Below are 22,976 nucleotides of genomic sequence, written 5' to 3'. Positions count from 1 at the left end.
GAACATGATTGAATATATTTATTTTTATTCTGAACTTAAGAAACATCAAATAAAATGAACTTTTATGTATACAAAGTAGAATAGAAAGGACTGGACATGAAACCTTGAATACCTGTTATATACAACTTTTCCTTATATTTATTAATATCTAGATATCAACTTCAATAAGTAACATTTAAAACTATCTTGCCTATCTGTATTTGATTCTGAATTTTCCTTCTCTCTTCTGTGCATTAAAAAATAATGCTTCAATGATTTTTCTTTTGGGGGGAAAGTGGGGTAACCTGTCTCTAATATTTGAAAAAAAAATCCCTTTTAACGAATCTATCATCAAGCAAAACAAATTTCTACATTAGCTTTGTTCACAAATAATATGTCATTGCACATCTCTGTTAGGAGGTGGGCAATATATTTATCATTAGCCGCTGGAATTGCACTTGGTTCTTTCATTGATCAGAATTTTTAAATCTTGTGTCATTATTGTATAAAATGTCTTTCCGTTAATTTCATTTGGTATTAGTTAATACAGGTCTTCCCAGATTTCTCTGAAGCTGCCCCTTTTGTCAGTTCTTATGGTACAATATTCCATTACATTGAAAACCACAACTTGTTATTCCATTTACCCAATGCTGAATCCCATTAGTTTTCAATTCTTTGCCATTACATTTAAATGTGTATATATGTATATTTTTTTTGGATGGGTCCTTTTTCTTTTTCTTGATCTCTTTGGAGTATAGGTCTCCTCTACTGTTGGGTCAGAGTTTGTCAAACTGTGGGTCAGATGCAGTATTTGGTGACTTTGGGTGCATATTTCCAAATTGCTTTCTAGAACATTTGGAGCACTTCATGATGCTAGTGCATCTGTGTGCCTGTTTTTATGCAGCTACTCCAACATCTATCATTTCCTTTCCTTATCATTGCCATTCTGATGAGTGAAAGGTAGAATCTCAGTGTTGTTTTAATTTACTTTTAATAGTGATTTGGATTGTTGTTGTTTGATATTGCAGTTAATATAGGTTGAATTTCTTTGAGAATCTATCTGTTCATAGAGGAGCAGATTCAGCAGTTAAGAAATTGGTAACCATGGAGAGAGCAGTTTCAGTAAGTAGGATAGAAAACCTGATTAAAGATTCACAAGTATAAGTGGGAAGAGAGGAGTTGAGTCTGGAACACTCAAAGGAGTATTGGATTTGGAGTCAGAAGACCTGAATTCACATCCCAGCTCTGCTACTTAATGCCTGTGTGAACTTTGGCAAGTCCTCTAACCCCTCCAAGTCTCAATTTATTCATCTGTAAAGAAAAGCACTTGGACTAGGTGACCTGTACAGTCTCTTCCAATTCAAAATCTGTGATCATAAGTGAGGATAGCAAGAGTAGTTTGCTTTCTTAGCAGCTTGGCTCATGAGAAGATTGCCTTTGTTATAACTGTATTAAAGAAAGTGTGAAAGAATAGATGAAGATGTTGAGGTTTTGAGGTGTGGCATGGGTATAGTAAAGTTGAATGGCCTTGGCTTTTTTCAGTAAAGGAAAGGAAAGAAAGAGCAACTACATATCGAGCTAAGCTATTATCTCCTATGACACAAGTCCTGGGAGTTAGGTGCTATTATCCCCATTTTACAGTTGAGGAAACTGAGATTAGAACTTGCTCAGGACTAGAACTTACTGCTGCTGCTCTATAGCTGGATATAGATTCAGTACTTCTGACTTGAGGTCCAACCCTCTAGCCACTACTACAAATGCCTTTAAACAAAGTGGAAAGCCAGATAAGGTAGGGAGGGATATGAGCAAGTAGATTTGGAACTAGAAGGATAGAGCCTTATACGTGATCTAGCCCCTTAGTTTTAATTTTTCCTTTAAAAAATTGATCCCGTTTTCTATCAGTCATTTTTGAACATACTTTTCTTTATAATAGAAAGAGAATTAAACAGAATCTACCTGATGCAGTGAATATGTAACATTCATACCCATAGCATTTCACCTTCACCAAAAAGGAAATGCTTCCTCATTTCTTTTACCAAGATTAATATTATTTTATTATTAATAATTATAAAATAATTATTATTTATTTTCATTTAGTATTTGGCTTCATTTTAGTTTGTTATTACTGTTGTAGAACCTTCTGGTTCTGTTTACAACACTTTTATTTCTGAGTATATTATCTCTTTCTTTCCCTTGCCCAGCAAACCATTCCTTGTAACAGATTTTAAAAATAATGGGGAAAATAAAAGCTGTTTAGTAAAATCAGTCACTAAATAATGGGTATTGAACAATTATGCAATATTTCATAAGCTTAATCCCTTCTTTAATAAAGAGGAATTACTTTTTTTTAAATAACTTTTTTTCCAGGGCCAAATTTGTTCATTATAATTATGGTTCTGAGCTTTCCCCCATCCCTCTTTAAACTGTTATTTTCTTGATTCTGTTTAATTTAATGTGGCTTTCCCCTTTTCTGAATTTTGCATATTCATCATTTTGTAGAGTCCATAGATATTTCATTATAGTTATAGACCACAATTTCAACCCCTCTTTTTAATTCATAGGATCTTAGATCTAGATCTGAAAGGGGCTTCCAAGGCCATGGTTTTCAATTCCCTCATTTACAGATGGAGAAACTAAGGCCCAGGGAGAAGTGATTTGCTTTAGGTAGTTAGTGGGAGAGATAGTAGTTTTTCATTGAAGTTTACTGGAGAATTTTGAAACAGTTGCCTATTGGGATAGAAGATTAGGAATAAAGAGATCATTGTAGTGGTGAGAATCCATTTGAGGTTAGAAATAACTTTTGCATTGTTAACTGAGGAATATGAAAGGAGGTGAATGGTGGGGGAAACTCAGAAATGAAAATGTTGAGGGCTTAAATAGCAATTGAGAATGTGCAAAGGGATTGGAGAGTGAATGAGACATTACAGTTGTTGATAATGTTTTCTTGGTTCTGCTTATATTGTTTTGCATTAGTTCTTATTTATATTCATTACTTCTTATCCCACAGTAATAGTCAATTACATTCATATATAATGTGCTTAGCCATTCTAAAATTGATGAGAGAACAGGCTTATGGTAATAGATCTAAATGTGGAAGGCATCTCAAAGTCCTGGATCTAGTCCATTTCTTCATTTTTTAAGAAAGAAAACTGAGATGCAGAGAAGTAAGAATTTCAAAGGCGAGACTAGGTACCCTAGAGCAGAGCTGTGATACTTAGAGCTGGGTTGTAGTAAACCCACAAAATTCCATAGTGCATAGGATCCAGATTACAATGTAATTGGGAAATGTTTTAACAAAATTCATAAAAATACAGTACAGTAAAGATAATGTCATTATGCTACCCTTCAGAGTCTCTTTCTGTTTGAGTTTGATACAGCTGCTCTAGAACAGAGGTATCAAATCTTATCTCAAAAATCATTGGTGGCCTGTAGTCTTACTGTAGTGAACTGGGCCAGATTAAAATGTAATTGGGAAATATTTATCAAAATAAAAACAAATAGAACATAAATAATGTTAATATGTGGTTTTCTAAGCTAGTAGATGCCCTTTAGCAGGGATCCTTATGTATGGTTTAATATTTTTCATTTTTCCCTTCTCTCTTTCACCTCCCACTCCCCATTTGAATTTAGTATCACTTAAAAATCTGGCAGATTGCATATTGATTTAGACAACATTTAGATTATTAGTATCTGTGTTCTATTGAATTTTTATTTTGTCATACACTTCCTAGTTAGACTTGAATCTGGTTCATCTCAGAGGAGATATTAATTACCTTACCCTATTTTGTTTTCTATTCTTTGCTACCTAAAAAAGGGTTATTATGCTGGAGTTGTAAACAGATCCAACCATTCTGGGGAGCAATTTGGAACTATGACCAAAGGGCTGTCAAACTGGGTATACCCTTTGATTTAGCAGTGTTTCTATTGGACTTTTATAAAACTCAAAGAAATCTTAAAGGAGGGAAAGGGATTTACATGTGCAAAAAATGTTTGTGGCAGCCATTTTTGGAGTGGTGAAAAACTGGAAACTGAATGGATGCCCATCAGTTGGAAAATGACTGAATAAGTTATGATAGATGAATGTTATGGAATATTGTTCTATAAAAAATGATCAGGATGATTTCAGAAAGGCCTGGAGAGACTGATACTAAGTGAAATGAGCAAAACCAGGAGATCATTGTATACAGCAACAACAAGACTATATGATAATCATTTTTGATGGACATGACTTATCAACAATGAGGTGATTCAAGCCAGTTCCAATGGTTTTGTGATGAAGAAAGACATCTGCATGCAGAGAGAGGATTGTGGAAACTGACTGTGGACCACAACATAGCATTTTTATTTTTTGTTGTTTGCTTGCATTTTGTTTTCTTTCTCATTTTTTTCCCTTTTGAATCTGTTTTTGTGCAGCATGATATTTGTGGAAATGTATAGAGGAATTGCACATGTTTAACATATATTGGATCAGTTGCTGACTGGGGGAGGAAGGGGAAAAATTAGAACATGGGGTTTTGTAGGATCAAAAATTATACATTTTGCAAATAAAAAGCTATAATTTAAAAATAAAGGGAAAAAACACATTTTTAATATTATAAAGAAAAAAAATAAAAAGGGCTATTATGATTGTTATTTGCATGTATCTGTCTCTGTCTCCATATGCATGAAACCTTTCTGTCATTGATCTCAAAAGATGTATTTCTAGCACTATGGTCTTTGGGTTAAAGCATATAGACTTTCCCCTCACTTTCATTTTATATCACTGTCATTTCAAATTTTATTACTCCTCTTTCTCTTGTCTGGCCCTTGTAAGAAGGAATTTTTAAAAAGCAATTTGTAAAACTAAATATATCAACCATACCTGCTTATTCATTGTTTTATATCCATAATCCCCTACCCAAAGACCTGGAAGGGAGTTTCAGAGTTAAGCTTGGTCAGTCTAATTAGATGCTTGATTTTTTTTCTTTTTTAACATTATTTCCATTTTCATTATTGTAATAAAAACTATCTGTATATATCTAGATATAAATATATTTATGTGCCTATATATCTTGTCTACCTTTGTGCTTAGTTCATCTGGGTGTGTGCATGTTTCTCTGAATTGCCAATATTTATAATTTCTTATGTTGCACTAATATTCCATTACATTCATATGCCACAATTTATTTATCTTTTTTTCAATTGATGGACATTAACTGTGTCTACTTCTATGCTGTTTGTAATATATGCCTAATAACTGGCTGAGTTAAGTCCACAAACATTTATTAAGCACCTAATGTATATGGATATTATAGTCAAATTTGTTTATTTTTTTTTTTTAAAGCAAATTATTTTCCTGAATGGCAGAACTCACCAGTAGGGTAGCAGTAGTCTTGTCTTCCTATAGTGTCTTCAGCAGTTTGCTTTCAAGATTTACTTATGTGGCCTGTGAAATAAAAGAATTAATCATTCAAATCTGAAGTGCTTTCTTTCCTTTTTTTAAGGAAGAAAGATACAGTACAAGGCATTCTAAAGATTATCATATTTAATGTTAGTATACAAAGACATTTCTATAATGTATATATTTCTTTAGATAATTTAAATCATTTAATGTTCACAAAACTTGACAAGTTTTTAGCATATTTTGAAATAGAGGTTTTATTAGTTTATTTTCCAGAAACATATCTCTCTCTTATCTCTTGAACAGTTTATTACAAAGAAGCTTATTAAAAATTGTTGTTATACTAACGTCCTTCTAGATAAAATGTTTGGGGGAATATTTAGAGAATCTCTGATAAACGATCATGATGTTGAGTGCTGAATGTTAAATACTGTTTTATCACATTTATCATAGGATGAAATATTATCTTTTTTATTTTTTAGTCTGTAGTTTATTCTGCAGCTGTATCTTTAACCACAAGTTCAGGAGAATAGTTTGGTGTCTAGCAGGCACCACAGCTAGTTTACTTGACCATATAAAGGCCAGTAAGGTGGGTACAGTGGAGTCAAGAAGATGCATTTAAATGCAGCCTCAGACATTTATTATGTGACTCTGGGCAAGTCACTTAATCACTATCTGTCTCAGTTTTCTTCACTGTAAAAATTGAAGTAATAACACCACGTACTCCGTGGGTTTTTATGAAGATCAATTGTAAAGTGCTTTGCAAATTTTCAGAAATTTTACATAAAGCTCTTTTGAGGGCAGAAACTCTTGTCTTCCTTATGTTTGTCTGAGTAGACAAACATTTTATTTTCCAGAAATATATTATCTCTCTTATATCAAAGAGTTTCTTACAAGGAAGCTTACTGAAAATTTTGTTTCTCTATATTTGTTAATTCAGTTTAACAATACAGTGCTTTACATTTGGTAAATATTCCTTTGTTGAAGGGACTGACTTGGAATAAATTAGCTTATATTTTGGTAGGTGATATCTTAATGCTGAGTCTATTATAATATTCTTTTGTGAGAACTAATTGATATCAAATTTAGCATTAATGCTTTACTAAAAACAAAATTTAAACTCAAAAAGTACTTTGACTATATGAGTAACTTTTCTTTTTATTACAGATAATGTATATGGATATATTTTGTGGGCTAATATATTCTTAATCTTTTTCATGACTTCAAATTTAGTTTTGTCAGAGCCCGAAATTAAAAAAAAAAATCTTTATTGAAATAGATGATTGCCTCCTACTTTTAAGATTTTGAAACGAATACTTTGAGGTTAATAGTTTTCATAAATTCATAACTTTAATTGAAATAAAAATAAGTTTTCATAAAAATGCTAAATGAACCAAGGTATCTGTTTGTTTCATTTTCCTACTATCTCCAGCTTTGAACTTTCTCCTTATGAGATAATCTGCAAGTCCTATTAGAAGATCATATTTGATGGCTGTTCTTTTAGAAAATCTTCTTGTGAAATGAAATATCTCTTAAGTTTCAGATTTGGATTGGATAAGGGGAATCATTTTTTCTGCAGTCCCCTGAAGTGTTTCCTTCTACCCCACTTCCTCCTCCCTGCCCCCCAAAATAAACAAATGTACATGTTAAAAGCATAATGTTTAAGGGAGAAAAATGACTAAAAAGGCATAGAGATATGATTTCCAAAAAGAAAATATTTGCTTAAGTAATAATGAGACATAAAAAAAATCTTAACATTAAATACAATCTAAACACCAAGAAAAAGAAAATCTTTGTTTTAGTGTAAGGGAAAAATCTTAAGTGATTTGTTACTTTTAATTTTTAGAAAGATTTGATAAGTTCTATCCCTATATTTTATACTAAATTAAAAGATGACTATACTTTTTTTTTTCCTTGACTAGGAGCTGAAAAAATATTGATAATGCCAGGAGTTATTAAATATTGTTGGGAAGAGCAAAGTGATTTATTTTATAGCTATTTCAGTAACAACCATTTTTAAATGTGAGGTACCTACAGCAGGGGCATCCAATAAGAAATTGTTTAGATATCAGCTTTGCCTGTAGAAAAAGTTCAGAAGTATGTACCAAAATTCAGATTTTAAAAGTGGGTATATGTATATGTGTGTGTATTTGTGTGTGTCTGTGAAGTAACTGCTGTTTCCCAAACTTTCTAAACAAAAATAAATTCGAATTAAAATGTGATTGAGCAGAGTTCTAGGAAAAGTAATAGTTCCAAATGAAAAGGACATTTTTTTCTTTATCTTAAATTTTCTTACAGCTATAAATGTCCATGTAGTTTTTTAATAGGAAGATTTTCATAAATACCTATTCTTAATTCCTCCTGATAGTCAAAACACTTTAGCAGGACCAAAATATATTTTTTGCAATCAACTATGTGGTAAGCTACAAAGCTGTCTTCTTGTAACCCCGCAGCTTTGTTTTTTAATCCTTTCCCAGTAGTTCTCTCTCCTGAGTGAAATAAGAAAATAGGAACTTTTATCTTTGTACTTTAAAATGTTTTTGGTTCTTATGTTTACTTTATTAAAAGTGCAAATATACTTTTTAAATTTTTAAATAATAGATTTTTATTTTCAACATATATGCAAAGATAGTTTTCAACATTCACCCTTGCAAAGCCTTGTTTCAAATTTTTCTCCTTTCCTTAGATAGCAAATAATCCAATATATGTTAAACATGTGCAATATATAATTTCCACAGTTCTCATTAGGCTCTGCTTTAAAAAAAAAAAATACTTGAAAGCTTGTTGAAATGATACATAGGGATCAGTTTTAGAGCCAGTGAATAGATGCCATAGGTCATCCCACTTTGTTACGGCTGAGGAACCTGAAATCCAGACAGCTTACGGACCTGTCCAAGGTCACACTGGTAGTAAGTAGCAAACTCAGTGATATTACATCTGAAGCAGTGTTAGTGGCCTAGACATATCTAGTAGAATCTTAGAAAGGCCATCCAGTTGAACCCAAATCTGAGCAGGAAACCTTCTTTGTAAATTTTAAATAGGGACAGGAATAACTACTTGATAGATTGAAAAAAAAAATTTGGCCTGTAAATAATAATAATAGTATTTGTATAGCACATGAAGGTTTACACAGTTCTTGACATATATTATTTCATTTAATTCTCACAATCCTGTGAGGTAGATGCTATTTTACAGTTATGGAAACTGAGGCTGCATGAAATTATGGTAGCTTACATTTTATATATAGCCCTTACTGTGTTCCAGGCACTGTGCTAAGTTCTTTATAAATATTACCTCATTTGGCCTCATATTGACCTAGGAGGTAGTAAGTCCTATTTTTGGCACTATTTTACAGATGAGGAAACATACTGAGCAATTATATGATTTCCCCAGAGTCTCAGGCTAGGTTCAAGTTCAGAGTTTTCTTGAGTCCCAAATCCAGTGTTCTCACCCATTCTTGCTTCTGTCAGTTACTGAATGACTAACTACAAAATGCAACTTTTAAGGCTATGATTTTTTTGATTCGAATCAGATTTAAAGTTTTACCTAACTGATTGTGTTTGAAAATCTGGAACATTTTTTCTTCTTGATCTTGCGCTTAGAATGTATACTAATGTTTTAGAAAAGTATTAAAATGAAAAGATAAAAAACATCATTTACTGACACATTTAAGGTGACTTTGGAATAATAAATGTTAATGGAATATGAGGAAAAATAGTTGTAAGTATTTTGAGATTTTTATTTTATTTTATTTTATTTTATTTTAAGATTTCTCCAGTCAGAATGTCTTTCCCTCCTCACTTGAATCGACCTCCTATGGGAATCCCGGCTCTCCCACCAGGTATCCCACCCCCACAGTTTCCTGGATTTCCTCCACCTGTGCCTCCAGGTAAGCTGATTCTGTTATTGTGGAATATTTTTGTGACCATTATAGAACCAATACTTTCTGGAGTGTCAAACTCAAATAAATTTCTGATTTGAATGTGCTGATTTTGAAAGCTTTATTTATGCTAATTTAGACTGTTAGAGAGTTTATCAAGAAATGTTTGTGGATTTTTTAATCTCCTCTAGAACATAATTTTATCATAACCACTAAGAAGTTAAAGGCTCATTGTGTTATATTTTAGATATAACCCTGGCAGTAAGATAAAAATAGTTGATAATTAAGACTTTTTTAAATACATAGAGCTTTCTCCACTAACTTGCATAAAGTTAGTGTGTAGGTAGTACATTTTATTGGATAATTGAAAAACAAAGAATTTAATTGGATACAGTTCTTTCCCACACAGACCTAGTTTTGAAGTTTGGAGTTATTCTAATTTCTTTATAATGACTAGTTATCTCATCATTTTATTAGAGAGGCTTTAAATCATGTTCTAATTTTTTAAATTGGAATTTTATAGAGTTTCCATATGAATATCTGTTTCATTGACAGCTCTGTTGCTTAGCAAACTGATATTGTAACTTGATATCTGTGTTCACAAAGCAATTACAACATGATTTGATGTTAGAAGCTCTGCAAATCTGAGATTCAGCAATTATGTTCCCTTCTCTTAGAAAGCCAACCAGGTTAAGCCTGATCTATTAAAATTGGGGGAGAGGGGAGCAGATTTCACTTCACTGAATGTTTGAACTTTGTTGTATCTATGTGGTTGTCCTGTTTTAGAAGTTAGTGTTATCTCTTTTTGAAACCAGACTCTGGAAATCAACTCATTTATGTATAGTGTTGTAATCCTCACACACCCACTTACGTGATCCATTAGATGACCAGTATGCTAAGTAACAACTTTTAGTTTCCCAATCTGAATATAAACTACTCCTGGAAGATAATCTTCTTAGCTTATTATCAGTTCCTTCTAGGCCAATCTTCTTATACATGCTTTCTGTTCCCAAGGAAATAAATTTGTTAGTCTAATAATAAATGAAGGTGATATTCAGTATCAGAAATTAACATTAAACATCGAATCAATAGTGTTATATTCATTTGCATAAATGTAGTTAGAGTTAGTTCCTCATTCTTGAGGGCAAAAGTGGAAAATTAAGCAGTTTTCCCAGCTTCATACAACTAGAAAAAACATGTTTTAATTTTTTTCATTAACCTAAATTTCAAATCAACAACAATCATTCCACTTCATCAATAGATTTGGAATGGAAAATCTGAAAGATATGGTAAGGTAGGAATGTTTGGGGATCTAAAGGGAAAAAGAAAGGTTAGAGTAAATAGGATGATTGAGACAGTAAACCCTTCAATGACCTCCTAATTAGTAATTAAAATAGTTCTTTCTGACTTAACCTTATTGGATGGTTTAATGAAAGATCTAATCATAATGCTCTTAAATAAAATGTTGTACTTGAGGTGTATTTAATATTAATATTCTTCTGGATCGCTTTGTGAAGATGGATACATATTGAGAATCAGGGCTTTCTGGATGTAATTTTCAGCCTGAGTGTTCAGAATCACAGAAAGGTGACCCTTGGGGAATTAGTGTTCTAAGTATCCTTGGTCTAGGTAAATATTCATTCTATATCTTATAGTGTTTTTTTTTAATGCAATTGAGAAATTTTAAATCTCTTTGAGATGATGGGGAAAAATAAAATTAAGTGTAATGTATTTTTCTGATGAACACAATACCAATTTAAAAAGGGAGATAGAAGGTAAGTAGGGCATGTTTTTTTTTCAAAGAAAAAAAAACCTGAACTTTATTTTCTTATACTATGGGTCAGCATACCCCCAAACCAGATGTCCAATCCAAATCCAATAAAGTTAAGCCATTCTTATTTCATTTAGGTAATGGTAATTCTGTTACACTTCCAATTCCAAGGGGGACAATAATCATTTCTTCTGGGAAACAAATTTTACTTAAGTGGTCTCTATATTATCAGTGTTTGCTGTATTCCTAATTAATAGATAAAAATGTGGAAAACTGATATACTAAATCAAAAGTGAATCAAAACTGAAGTACCTGATTTGACATGTACAATCAGTATAAAACACTAATAATTGATCTAGTTTAACACTTATATGCAGAAAGTATAAAATATTTAAAGTATTGAAATGTTTCTTAAGGTATTGAAGTTGTACTTGAGAAGTAGGCACAGTTTCTTTTAATTATTACATTTTATTTCAGATGATATTCGTAGGTTCTTGGGGGGGGAGACATACACCCTTAATATTTTTAGATTGTTAAAAAAGAGGAAATGAATTTTTTTCTTCGGTCTGCTGACATTTTATATTTTATGATGTGATTAAGTATGATGCTTACATGTTTTTGAAAGAATAATGTTTAAAATCTTGGGTGTAAAGCAATTCTTTTGCTTTTTTTTTTTTTTTTTTACTTATATGTTTTTGATTGGGAGTTTAAGATAAAGAATTTCAGTGCAAAAGTTGGTCTCTAATTTAGGAGTTTTATTTAGAAAATTTTTTCATAAATCATAAGCTGCTTTATTTCATGAATTTTTAAGTCATACTTTTGAAATGCACTAAAATTTTTATAAAATGGCTTGATAAAATATTATTTTTTATAAACTGTATTAACTTAAGTGAACATAATCTCTCTTCTGTATCTTAACTTCTAGTTGCATTGATAAACATAATGCAACAATTGCATAATTCTTGGTATAAATGGTCAAGGTAAAGGCTTTTAAGATTTTTTAGAAACAATATTTTTTTAAACCTTCCTGAAATTGCATTTAAAGTTTTACTGCTATCTTGTTTTTTTGTGCCAAACAATTTTCAGTTTTACCCCTCTTTTCTCTCCTTTATAACAACAACAAAAAACAACCAACTACTCTGTAACCTTCTTTGTCAGTATTAGTAACATTAAACATTTTTAGATACTCACTGCATCCTCTCCCCTCTCCAATTTATCCTAATGTTTCATAATTTATTCTTTGAAACCAGTATTGGTCACTGTATTACATTTTGTATATATTGCAGACTTAGAGTATAGTTAACTTGATGGCTGCTTGCCAAGTAGATGGTTTTAAAAATTAGCCTTTGGAACAATTTATTGTATTGCTAGATCTAATTAAAACATCTTTGATTTATCAATAATCCCTAATTAAAGCTAGCAGTCATCACTTAAAATAATAAATTAAGAATAGAAATGTCAATACATAGAATTTGTTGATTCTTTATGAATGTTAGTCTGTTAATAGACTTGATTTGTCAGAATTTTTGTAGGTTTAAAAATGTCTTAAACATAGCAAAATCTAAGGTTTTCTTTTTTATTAATGGCTTTTAGACTAATCTTTAGTCTTTTGCTTGATTTTTTTTTTTTCTTGATACTGTGTACTATATTATTTTTGTCAGTCCAAATTAATTTCTCAGTGGCCTCTTTTTTAATTTAAAAAGAAAATTCTGTAAGTACTTTTAATACATAGGTGAGTCCACATTTATGAAATAGGTTGATTTAACCAAACATTAGTTTTGGGGGCTCTGCTGAACCTGGTAAATTGACAGTAAAATACTGAATTTCAATCAGTTACTACAAAGAAAACCGCATGTTGTAAAACTGCTTGCTTTAACATTTTTTGCTGCATGTAATGCCATTTGGATTTGCCTGGTGGTAACTTGCATTAAAAATGATAGTATTTGTATGACTGCTGCCTTTTCATTAGTTATATTTCAAACAATATATAGAATTTTAGTAGTGTGACAATTTTCTGAGTGATATTTTCAGTGCATGTAAAAGATAAAGATTTCGTTTTCTAAGAATTTTGTAGATATAATACTTTCTCCTCTTCTTTTTTTAAGGGACCCCAATGATTCCTGTACCAATGAGCATTATGACACCTGCTCCAACTGTAAGTATTATTTAAGGAGGAGTAAGAGAGTACCCTTTTTTAAAAATTAAAAATGTTATTAAATAAAGTTGATTTTTTTTTTTGTGCTTACACATACTTTAAAAATAATTGTCATGTATGATTACTGTAGTTAATATTGTCAGGTGTGTGTATATGTGTGTGCATATATAATGTCTTTTTTTCCCCCCTCTTTTTCTTAAAAAAATCTGTTATGGTATGGCTCTCTGAGGGGAAGGGAGATGGTTACAAAGGGAAATTTAGGCAAGGACAAAAAGAAAAGTTAAACATTTAAAATTTTATTTGAATAAAGAATTTGAATTCTTAACTGAAACCTGTCGTTTGTATCAATTTATTTAAATAGGCATAATTTGTGTTTAAGTTATAATAATAGTTCACTTTTATGTAGCACTTTAAGGTCTATAGACTTTTATGTATTATTTAATTTCCTATTCCCTCAAAGCATCTCAACTATGTGAAGATATGAAAAATTTCTCATAACCTATCTACCTTGGCTTAAGTGAAAGGATAGTTGTTTTCTTTTTTCTCCCCATTGATTAGATATCAGCATCCAGAGAGGAAATGGGTAAGGGAAAAGGGGATAAGGAGAGTTTGTGTGCCATAGATGACATCTTCTGGGAAAAATCTAATTTCCTGTGAATTATGGATCTAGGATTTCCTTAGAGCAACTTTCTGTTCTGTTAAATTCTTCCTCTTTTCCCCATTTAATCCTAGAAATCCTTGGCTTGACTAGAAAAAATATTAATAATATATAGGCTGTTTTATCATTTATACCTTTTTCTTGTACAACAATATCTTTAATTAGATTAGCTTAGTTACATTATATTTGATAACGGCTAAATTCTTTTTTTTAATTTCATATTTCATAGTTGGTTGCCTGTGGAATATTATTTCTTTTTTCTTTTCTTTTCTTTTCTTTTTTTTTTTTGCTGAGGCAGTTGGGGTTAAGTGACTTGCCCAGGATCACACAGATAGGAAGTGTTAAGTGAAGTGTCTGAGGCCAGATTTGAACTCAGGTCCCCTTGACTTCAGGGCTGGTGCTCTATCTACTGCGCCACCTAACTGTCCCCTTGGAATATTTAACTCTCAAGTGCTTCACACTGTTTTATGAGAGTCAGTTTGATTTTTGAACCTACCTCCCCTTCCCCCATTCAAAACAAATAAGAATTTTTTTTCTTCATTGACATAAATAAGTCATTTGTTGAAAACTATAACTCGTCATTTGTTTGGTTCAGAAAATAATTGGATCAGAAAAGGAAGAAAATAGTAAAAGCATAAGACAGCTATTTGTGAATCTCAGGAATATGTGTACATATTCATCACACTAGGTTCATTTACTCATAATTTAGTATAAATTGTGGCAGTGCAAATTCCAGCTATAATTTTAGCTCCTGATTATAGAGTGCTTCAGTTTCCAAAGCAATTTCTTTGCCATAGTCCCATGAACTATGGGGTAGTATGAACATTGTTCTCTTCATTTTACAGATAAGGAAACTGAGGCTAAGAATGGTGAAGTGATTTAAATTCATAGGTTGGTAGATTTAGAGCTAGAAGTCACTTTATTTAGTCCAGCCTCTCCTTTTACAGATCAGGAAACTGAGGCCCAAAGAGATTAAGTGTCTTGCCAAGACAGCTAAGTAAGTAGAGAAGCTGGGTTTTAAACCTAAGCTCTTGGATATCAAATTCAGTGTCTTCCAAGTTTATATGGCTAATAATTGGCTCAGCTGGGCTTTTATTCTAGGTCTTCAGATCCCAGTATTTTTTGCTGGTTCTCATTATGGTGGCTCTCAATAGAGTATCTTCCGTGATAGAAGCCTGGTCAGAGGTATCAATAAAATTTAGATTTAAAAAAAAGTCAGTATTTTAAACTGTATAATGATACCTTCTAAAAATGAAAACCCATGTCTGAGTTGTAAAGAATATGTAGTAATGTTTTATCAATCAGTAATAATTTATGTTTTATAAAGGGGAAATGGATTAATTTGAATTTTCCTGATGGAAAAAAATAGAATCCTGTTCATTTTGGTGTTATAGGAGTATTGATGATAATTTTGTACTGTCCCTTTTGCTTTTTTTCCTTTCCTCAGTGCCTACTTTACTTTTTTCAAGTTTAAGCATTGATTGAAGAAATATATTATATGCCCACCATCCCATTTTCCTTTAAAATTCTTAGGTAAATCATTCCCAGAATGGATTTTTCCTTTCATTATTTTTCCTTTCACTTATGTATATTGTTTCATGTATTTCTGTAAGTTGTGATGTGGAAAGCTCCTCTAATTATTAGGCACAGTTTGCTACAGAGTTTTAAACTATTCACTTCTTGAACAAATCTTCATATTAACATGAATAATAAGAAATCATGTGTACCATTAGTTTCTAATTTATGTCTGAATTATATTCAAAAGTTAATTTTTAAGTGACTTGTTTGGAACTCGGGTCACATATTCCTAAAGAGACATTGCAAGTGATGGTTAGGTTCCTGAGCCAGACTTAATAGCTTATCACATAACCAGGTTGTAGTACTAACAATAATAGTCAGAGTTCTGAATCCTGGGAGAAGAGTTAATAAGGGTTTCATTTTTTCTGAGCATAGAATCAGATCTAGGCAATATTAGAATAGATTAAGGTTTTCTTTTTGTACCTTCACATTCCTCCTTGTACATACTTTTTCCCTCCTTATTCATGTGCTCAATATTTTCATACTGGCCTAAACTGTGGCATCCTACCCAGGCTTCTCCATTCTCTAAAAATATACCTTGTTACAAACTCCAGAATTGTATACACTTTTCCTTCTCTCCTAATTAGTTTCCATTCTCAGTCCAGTTCAGGTGTCAATACCTCACACTTATGTCTGTTGGAAGGTTTTATAAAGTGCTTACTTCACTGCATCATTATGAAATAAGTAATGCAAGCATTATTGTCATTTTAGATATCAATGTTAAAAGGAAAGTAATCTAAATTAATCCACAAATATGTAAAGTGATTGATGAATATATTCAGTGTTCCTTAATCCTCCCAGATGATACAAATCTATACATTTCTATAAGAGATGATTGATTCCTAGAATTTTAGGCAATGAGAGGGGGAGGGGGAACTAAGGACAGTAAGTTCTGCAGTTTGATCCCTTGATCTGTTTTTGCTTTTTGTTTTTCCATCTTCCTTCTTCCACTTCTGAAGTTGGAGATTCTCTAAAATCCCCAAATGTTCCCCTGCAAAGGATTCAAATTTAAAGGGATTTGAGCTGGCAGTGGGAGTGCTGCTATGAGGCAGGGACCTGACTTGCACCAATCCTTTTTGTGAATTTGGGTCATTTTAAACTCGGGGACTGCTTGTACTGTTCCAATTAAACTCCTAAATTCTCCTGAATTGATCTACTGTTTGATGAATCATTGGTTTTTCTTTCTGAACTAATAGGAAATTTTGAAAAAAAAAATTCTTAATCTTGTGCTTAAAAATTAGAGGTATATGCAACTTCTGTTGAAAATAACATGCTTGGTTTAATAAAAAACGGAATAAACATTCTATAGAGGTTTTAGGAAGATATTACCTTGTTATAAAACAGTAACTAATAATAGCTATATGGTAAATTATACTGCTGAAGCTTTTACTTTAGTTCGTGTTAAAACTGGTAAACAGTTGTTTGAAAGATCAAAACTATATTTTATTGTTTCTTTTCCCCTCTTTAGGTTTTAGTACCCACTGTGTCGATGGTTGGAAAGCACTTGGGAGCCAGAAAAGATCATCCAGGCCTAAAGAACAAAGAAAATGATGAAAACAGTGGCCCCACGACTACAGTTTTTGTTGGCAACATTTCTGAGAAAGCCTCTGATATGCTCATCAGGCAGCTTCTAGCTGTAAGTTGTAAACTCTAATGTTTAGAGCTTATATTTATGAACCATTTATATACCCAATTGATCCTCACAACAAGTTTGTGATATAGTATAACTTTTATTACCATATTATAGAGACTTAGAAAGATTAAGTTATTGATGCATGGTCACATAGATTGTATCACAGAAATGGGATATCAGTTTTCTTTAGTTTTTTTTCCCAATACCTTATTCTTGAAAATGATGATAGTAAAAGTTGTTTAGTTTTTATGTTATACTTCTAAACAGTTTTAATAATTAAATACCACATTAATTTAAAATTTTTCATTTTTACTTGTCTGAAAAGTAAGTCTTTGTACCTTTTTCCGGTTTTTCTTTATTTTAGTTTTATTATATAAACTTTTTTGCATTAAAAATCTAATGTTACAAATTTTATTTCTTTTTTTAAATAAAGAAATGTGGTTTAGTTTTGAGCTGGAAGAGAGTTCAAGGTGCATCTGGAAAACTTCAAGGTAGATGAATTTTTTTTTCCCCTTTGTTATAAGTTAAATAACTAATTCACTTCTTTTGGTATGCTGGATAGATATAATTCTTTATAGGAATTTTCCTCTTTGGCTTGTGATTGGGAATGGAGTAACTAAGGGTTGGAGCTAGATGGCAAAGAAAGTAATTACAGCCAAGTGGAGGCAAAAGAAAAAAACCAAAACAAAAGATTAATTTATGATTTTTGTGGGGTTTTTGGTATTTTTCTTCCTGTATCAGAAAGTTGCTAAGCAATGGTAGGTTTGAAAAGGGTTTTCATGATCAGGATCGAACTGTTGAAGATAAGCAGCAGCCAGAGTTTCTTGGTGCTCTGGAATAAACCAAAAGTGAACCAGTTGTCTCTTTGTACTTTTCAGTGCAAATCTAACCATACAAGAGCCCTTTTATTTGGTACTCAAGGATTCTAGTGATAGTAAAGTTGTTCTACCGACAAAAAGAAATTTACCTTTTTTTTAAAAAATCTCATGAAACTCAAGAAATTGAGGAAATAGCAAACATTCTTTGTTTTTAACCAAAATTTTCATTTTACCTTCTTATTTTCTTTTATTAAAGCTGTTTATTTTTAAAACATGCAAAGATTTCAACATTCATCCTTGCAAAACCTTGTGTTATGATTTTTTTCCCTCCCTCTCTTTCTCCACCCCTTTCCCTAGATCGCAAGTAATCTAATATATGTTAAACTTGTGCAATTCTTCTATAGATATTTCCATAATTATGCTGCACAAGAAAAATCAGACCAAAAAGGAAAAAAATGAGAAAGAAAAAAAAAAATGCAAGCAAACAAAAACAGTGAAAATACTATGTTGTGATTCATTCAGTTTCCACAGTCCTTTCTGGATGCAGATGGCTCTTTCTATCACAAAACCATTGGAACTGGCCTGAATCATCTCAGTGTTGAACCTTTTTAAAAATATAGAGAATTTTCCCATTTCTCAATGAGCATTTTAATAGTTTTTTATTTCATTTTTTTCCCAATTGAAAATGTTTGTTTTTCTTATGTTTAAACTTCAGTTAGCCTTCAGTTAATAATAATAATGTGGAGAACAGGAATATTATGAATTAAAATCCATAAGTGAAATCAAACCCCATTTTAGTCAGTAAGTTGCGTTCCAACTATAATTTTATTAGTGTGATTAATATAGTAAATCATCTGATTTGAGTTTCTTCTCTCCCTCTGCCCCCTTCCTTTTGGGGGGAATTGCTAATAAATAGTGAAGAGTCCATAAAAGGGACATGTAAGACTATGAGCATATGCCCATAATGAGTTTGCTTTAATTATGTATAATACTCTTTTAAAGAAAAGGCATTCATTAATGCATTGATATTTTCATGTATTCCTTTATATCCATTGTTAGCCTTTGGGTTCTGTGAATATAAAGAGCCTGAATCTACCCTCCGTGCCCTTCGGTTATTACATGATCTTCAGATTGGTGAGAAGAAGCTCCTAGTTAAAGTTGATGCGAAGACTAAGGCACAGTTAGATGAATGGAAAGCGAAGAGGAAAGCGTCCAATGGGGTATGTGTCTCAGTGAGTCACTCTAGTAGGTTAGCTGTCCTGTTTGGAGTGAAATGTTTCTTTTCTTGAAATTTTTATGTAGGGCTTCAATAGGTCATATTGATCTATAGTTATGACAAAAGTACATACTTTAAAAAAAAGTATGCAGATATTTTAAATATTGTATCCATCCATAGTGGGTGGATGACTTTTGGTTTGCTTGTTCCAGGTTGGGATGAAGGTAGGAAGGGGAGGCTGGACAGTGTTAACTTTCCAGAGAAAAATTGTTACAGACTATTCCAAACAGAACTAATTCAATAAGACATCCTTATAAGTAAGTACGAATTATAATTAAATCTACACAATTAGAAGGAATTGGTCCTCCCCTTTTAGAAGTACACAGGTTCTAAAAATGCAAATTGTTGTAGTTGTTATTTATACTTAGTATTACTACTACTTGTCTGACTTAAATTATTAACCTTATTACCAGGTAAGTAGGTGGAAGACCTATTCAAGGGCATTTAAAGGTACCCTAAGAAGTGGAGATGTTGAGTGGAGGATTTTACTTGAAGATAGGGGGGAAATATCTTTCTACTAATCCAAAATATAAACATCTAGTTCTTCCATTTTTGTTCTTTTGTGATAGTAGATGTGATTCTGTTGTGTGTTCTACCATCTTGGCTACAATCTTTTACCTAGCCTTGTAAACATGTATCTTTTGGCTCACCAAAATTAGCCAACCTGTAAATAATGCTTTAGCTCACTGATCTTTGTATATAACTTGCCCGTTAGGAGTAATATACTTTGTATATTACTACCATTTTTCCTATTAATCAGCTAAGAAAGTAAGAGTGTTCTGCATGGAGCAAGTGGGCTCAGGGTTTCTCCACAGATTTGTCTGTTGTTCTATATCTACTACTAGCTTTTCTCTCTCAATCCATGGCATGTGGGAATGAGTTCCTTGTATGACTTAACTAAGGCAAAATGTTGTTGGGTCATGAAAGTATTTGAGCCTAATTTTTAGATTTTCAAAACATCAGCATATACTATATATAAAACCATGAATCTTAAGGAAATCATTTATTTTTAGATATATTTGAGCAAAGCTAATTACCTGACATTGGAGCCATGTCTATTAGCATACATATAATGACTAAAAATTAGTAAGTTATAAAAGGAGCATTCTCCCCCTGCTCAAGTTATTAGAAAATATGTAGTTTGTATCTTTGTGTTTATCACAACACTTTACATAGATGCTCAGTAAATAATAGTCCAATTAATAATCATTATTGATTTTTAGTTATAGAGTTAGATCCTCAGGTAGTTACAGCCTTTTAAATGCTGAAGGTAGAATTCCTGCTTTTTTTTTTTTTTTTTAATCAAATTTATCTTATCAAACTACATGAGGATGTGATTTGTGGAGCATGAGACACTACGATCAAAGTATTTATTCAGGAACACCATCATGGCTTTTGGTTATAACTTGGAGTTACTGTAAGCCACTAGTGTAAGGCAGATAAATTGATTTGTACTTTATACTTTTAAGAAACAACATACAATAGACATAATTTATTTTATGTTTATCCCACTTATCACTTCTTCCTCACCAAGTTTTGAGGATTCTATGACAAATGGAAAATTTAATATTGAGAGCATTCTCTAAATTGTTAATATTTTGAAAACATAACTAATTGAATAAGCATTAATTTTTGTACAACACAAATCAGATTATGTCCTTAACTAGTAGGTTTAAAATTGAAACAAATGTAATTCAAGTGCAAAGATTAGGGAAGTTTTAGGGACTTTTTTTTTTTTAATAGAAGGAAGTGGTATTAAGTACTAGGCCTACCTTGAAGAACAACTTTGAAATAACTCCGGGAAATATTGATTTATATTGGAGAAACAATAGAATGTATGGATTTTAAAAGTGAAAAGTGAGCTTTAAACAATAGTTTTTCAGAAATATGGAGATTTTGGTTTAAAAAAAAAAAGCTTTGGAGTTTACCTAACTTTTAAGAAAGAAAACATGGGGATCTGTTGTAGAAGCTTTATCTTTTTTTTTTTTTTTTTTTTTAAATACACAAGGTATGTGAATTGATCATATTGAGATTTTTTTGTGTGTGTGGTGGTCTAGGACCTAGCATTCTTAAGTATTAAAATGGAAAAGGAGTGGGAAGAAAATGACGAGATAAGAAAATTCCAAACATTAAGCCATATTAAGTCATAGCCTAGTTTTGCTAAGTTGATAACAAAAATAGTGCTGCATACAAGGACTCCCAGACAAGTGTTTTGGAGAAAACACTGGGTTTTACCAACTCTTGCTTCAAAATAAATTTCACTTTCTAGGTTGGTGATTTTTCTGAATTTGCCTTGTTTCCCAAGAATGCCAGGCCAGAGACTACAAATGATGACGATGAAGCCTTAGATGAAGAAACAAAAAGAAGAGATCAGATCATTAAAGGGGCCATTGAAGTGTTAATACGGGAATACTCCAGCGAGCTCAATGCCCCCTCCCAGGAATCTGACTCTCACCCCAGGAAGAAGAAAAAGGAAAAGAAGGAGGACGTATGTGTTATTGATTTCGGACAAAACAGATTTATTTCTTCAATTTACTTTTTATGATCTCTGTTATCTTATACAGTTGCTCTAATTTCAAACTTCTGATGGGAAAAGAAACTGACTAGTGTTTATATCAGAATTTAGTAAGCTTTTATTGCTTTATTTTGATAATACCTTAGGAAGTTGGCTTCCTAATTTTTGTGACCACAAATTTCATTTTTTTGTCATTGAAATACACCAGCATGGAGGCTTATGCCTATGTATGGGGTCACCCTTCTAGTTCTGTTTTTTTTTTTTTAAATTGTGTCATGAAGGGTAAACCAATAACTGATAATGTGCAAAGTAAGTTTTTCTGTTATGGGGGCTGGCCCTAAAGATCTTAGAATGGAGATTATCTCACTTTGCCTTATCCCCTTTTCATGGTTGTTTTTTTCTCTGCTCCAAGCGGGAAAGCAGGTCTCATTCACTGAGGATCTTCACTCACCTTTAATTTTCAGCTGCCTTTCCTTTAGAAACCTTGCCTCATTCCCCTCCATGGACAATAATGCTGTTGAACATCTATCTAGCTGGAGGAATTTGAAAGAGCAGCGCGAGATGAAACACTCCTCCCCAGGGTCTTGAGTGTCACATCCCTACTTTGTTCTCCACTTCAGTTAGTCTGAGGAATAGGAAATCCAGGTTGAAAAGGAAATATTCAGGTCTTTTCCTACCCTTTTCTTTGGGCATACTGTTGAGAAACGTTGATGGAAATAACTATCTACATTTATGGGAAATACTTTATATGCATGAATAGTATTTTATGCCATTTTAGAAGCATTGTAAAACCTTTATAATGTGATTATTTACCAAGTCACACTTAAGGTTTATGTTATTCTTTGGATTTCAGTTCCTCACAGATGATCTTGAGCAGTTTTCTATGTGGCTAAATGCCTTCATTTTCCTTGGTCAGTTCTTTCTGATACAGCCTTAAACAGGGCAGATATAATGCAGAGCTACTAGGCCCTAGTGTGCTGATCCCTGGGTTCTCTCAAAGACCCAGTGAAAGCGGGACTGTTGGGTTGACTCCCTTAGCACGTCTTCCCTTAATAGGGAGGGAGAAAAATACTCAAAAGCTTCCATAGTTTGCTTGGGTTGGGAGGGAAAGAAAGAAAACCTGCCATATGGAAAGAATTATGGGAGAACTTTGCTTATATCAGGACCACTGTTTCCTGGAGGGGGAGCAGGAAAAAAGTTCTGCTTAATTGTTAGTCACTGAGTCCCTCCCTGTTCCATTGAATGAGGGGGGTGGGATTGTGGGAGGGGGTGTGTGTGGAGAGTGAGTGAAGTCTTATTTTTTAGTATCAAATAACTTTGACAAGGAAATGAT

General features: G+C 32.3%; 1 protein-coding gene across 5 annotated transcripts in view; it reads left to right on the top strand.

Moving 5' to 3' along the window:
- RBM25 (RNA binding motif protein 25) overlaps positions 1-22,976 on the top strand; it is a 46,091-nt gene that overhangs the window by 3,530 nt on the left and 19,585 nt on the right. For 3 of the 5 annotated variants that reach the window (XM_051977654.1, XM_051977653.1, XM_051977656.1), the window contains exons 2-7: positions 9,128-9,248; positions 13,116-13,165; positions 16,870-17,037; positions 17,468-17,525; positions 18,912-19,072; positions 21,398-21,616. In XM_051977654.1, coding sequence (XP_051833614.1) covers positions 9,143-9,248; positions 13,116-13,165; positions 16,870-17,037; positions 17,468-17,525; positions 18,912-19,072; positions 21,398-21,616 — 762 coding nt within the window. In that variant the 5' untranslated portion in view covers positions 9,128-9,142. The remainder of the gene's footprint in view (positions 1-9,127; positions 9,249-13,115; positions 13,166-16,869; positions 17,038-17,467; positions 17,526-18,911; positions 19,073-21,397; positions 21,617-22,976) is intronic. The other 2 variants (XM_051977655.1, XM_051977657.1) reach the window with 1 other exon arrangement.

The sequence above is a fragment of the Antechinus flavipes genome, chromosome 2 (genome assembly GCF_016432865.1).
Source record: "Antechinus flavipes isolate AdamAnt ecotype Samford, QLD, Australia chromosome 2, AdamAnt_v2, whole genome shotgun sequence".
Classification (NCBI taxonomy): Eukaryota; Metazoa; Chordata; class Mammalia; order Dasyuromorphia; family Dasyuridae; genus Antechinus; species Antechinus flavipes.
This window is presented reverse-complemented; position numbering and strand designations above follow the sequence as displayed.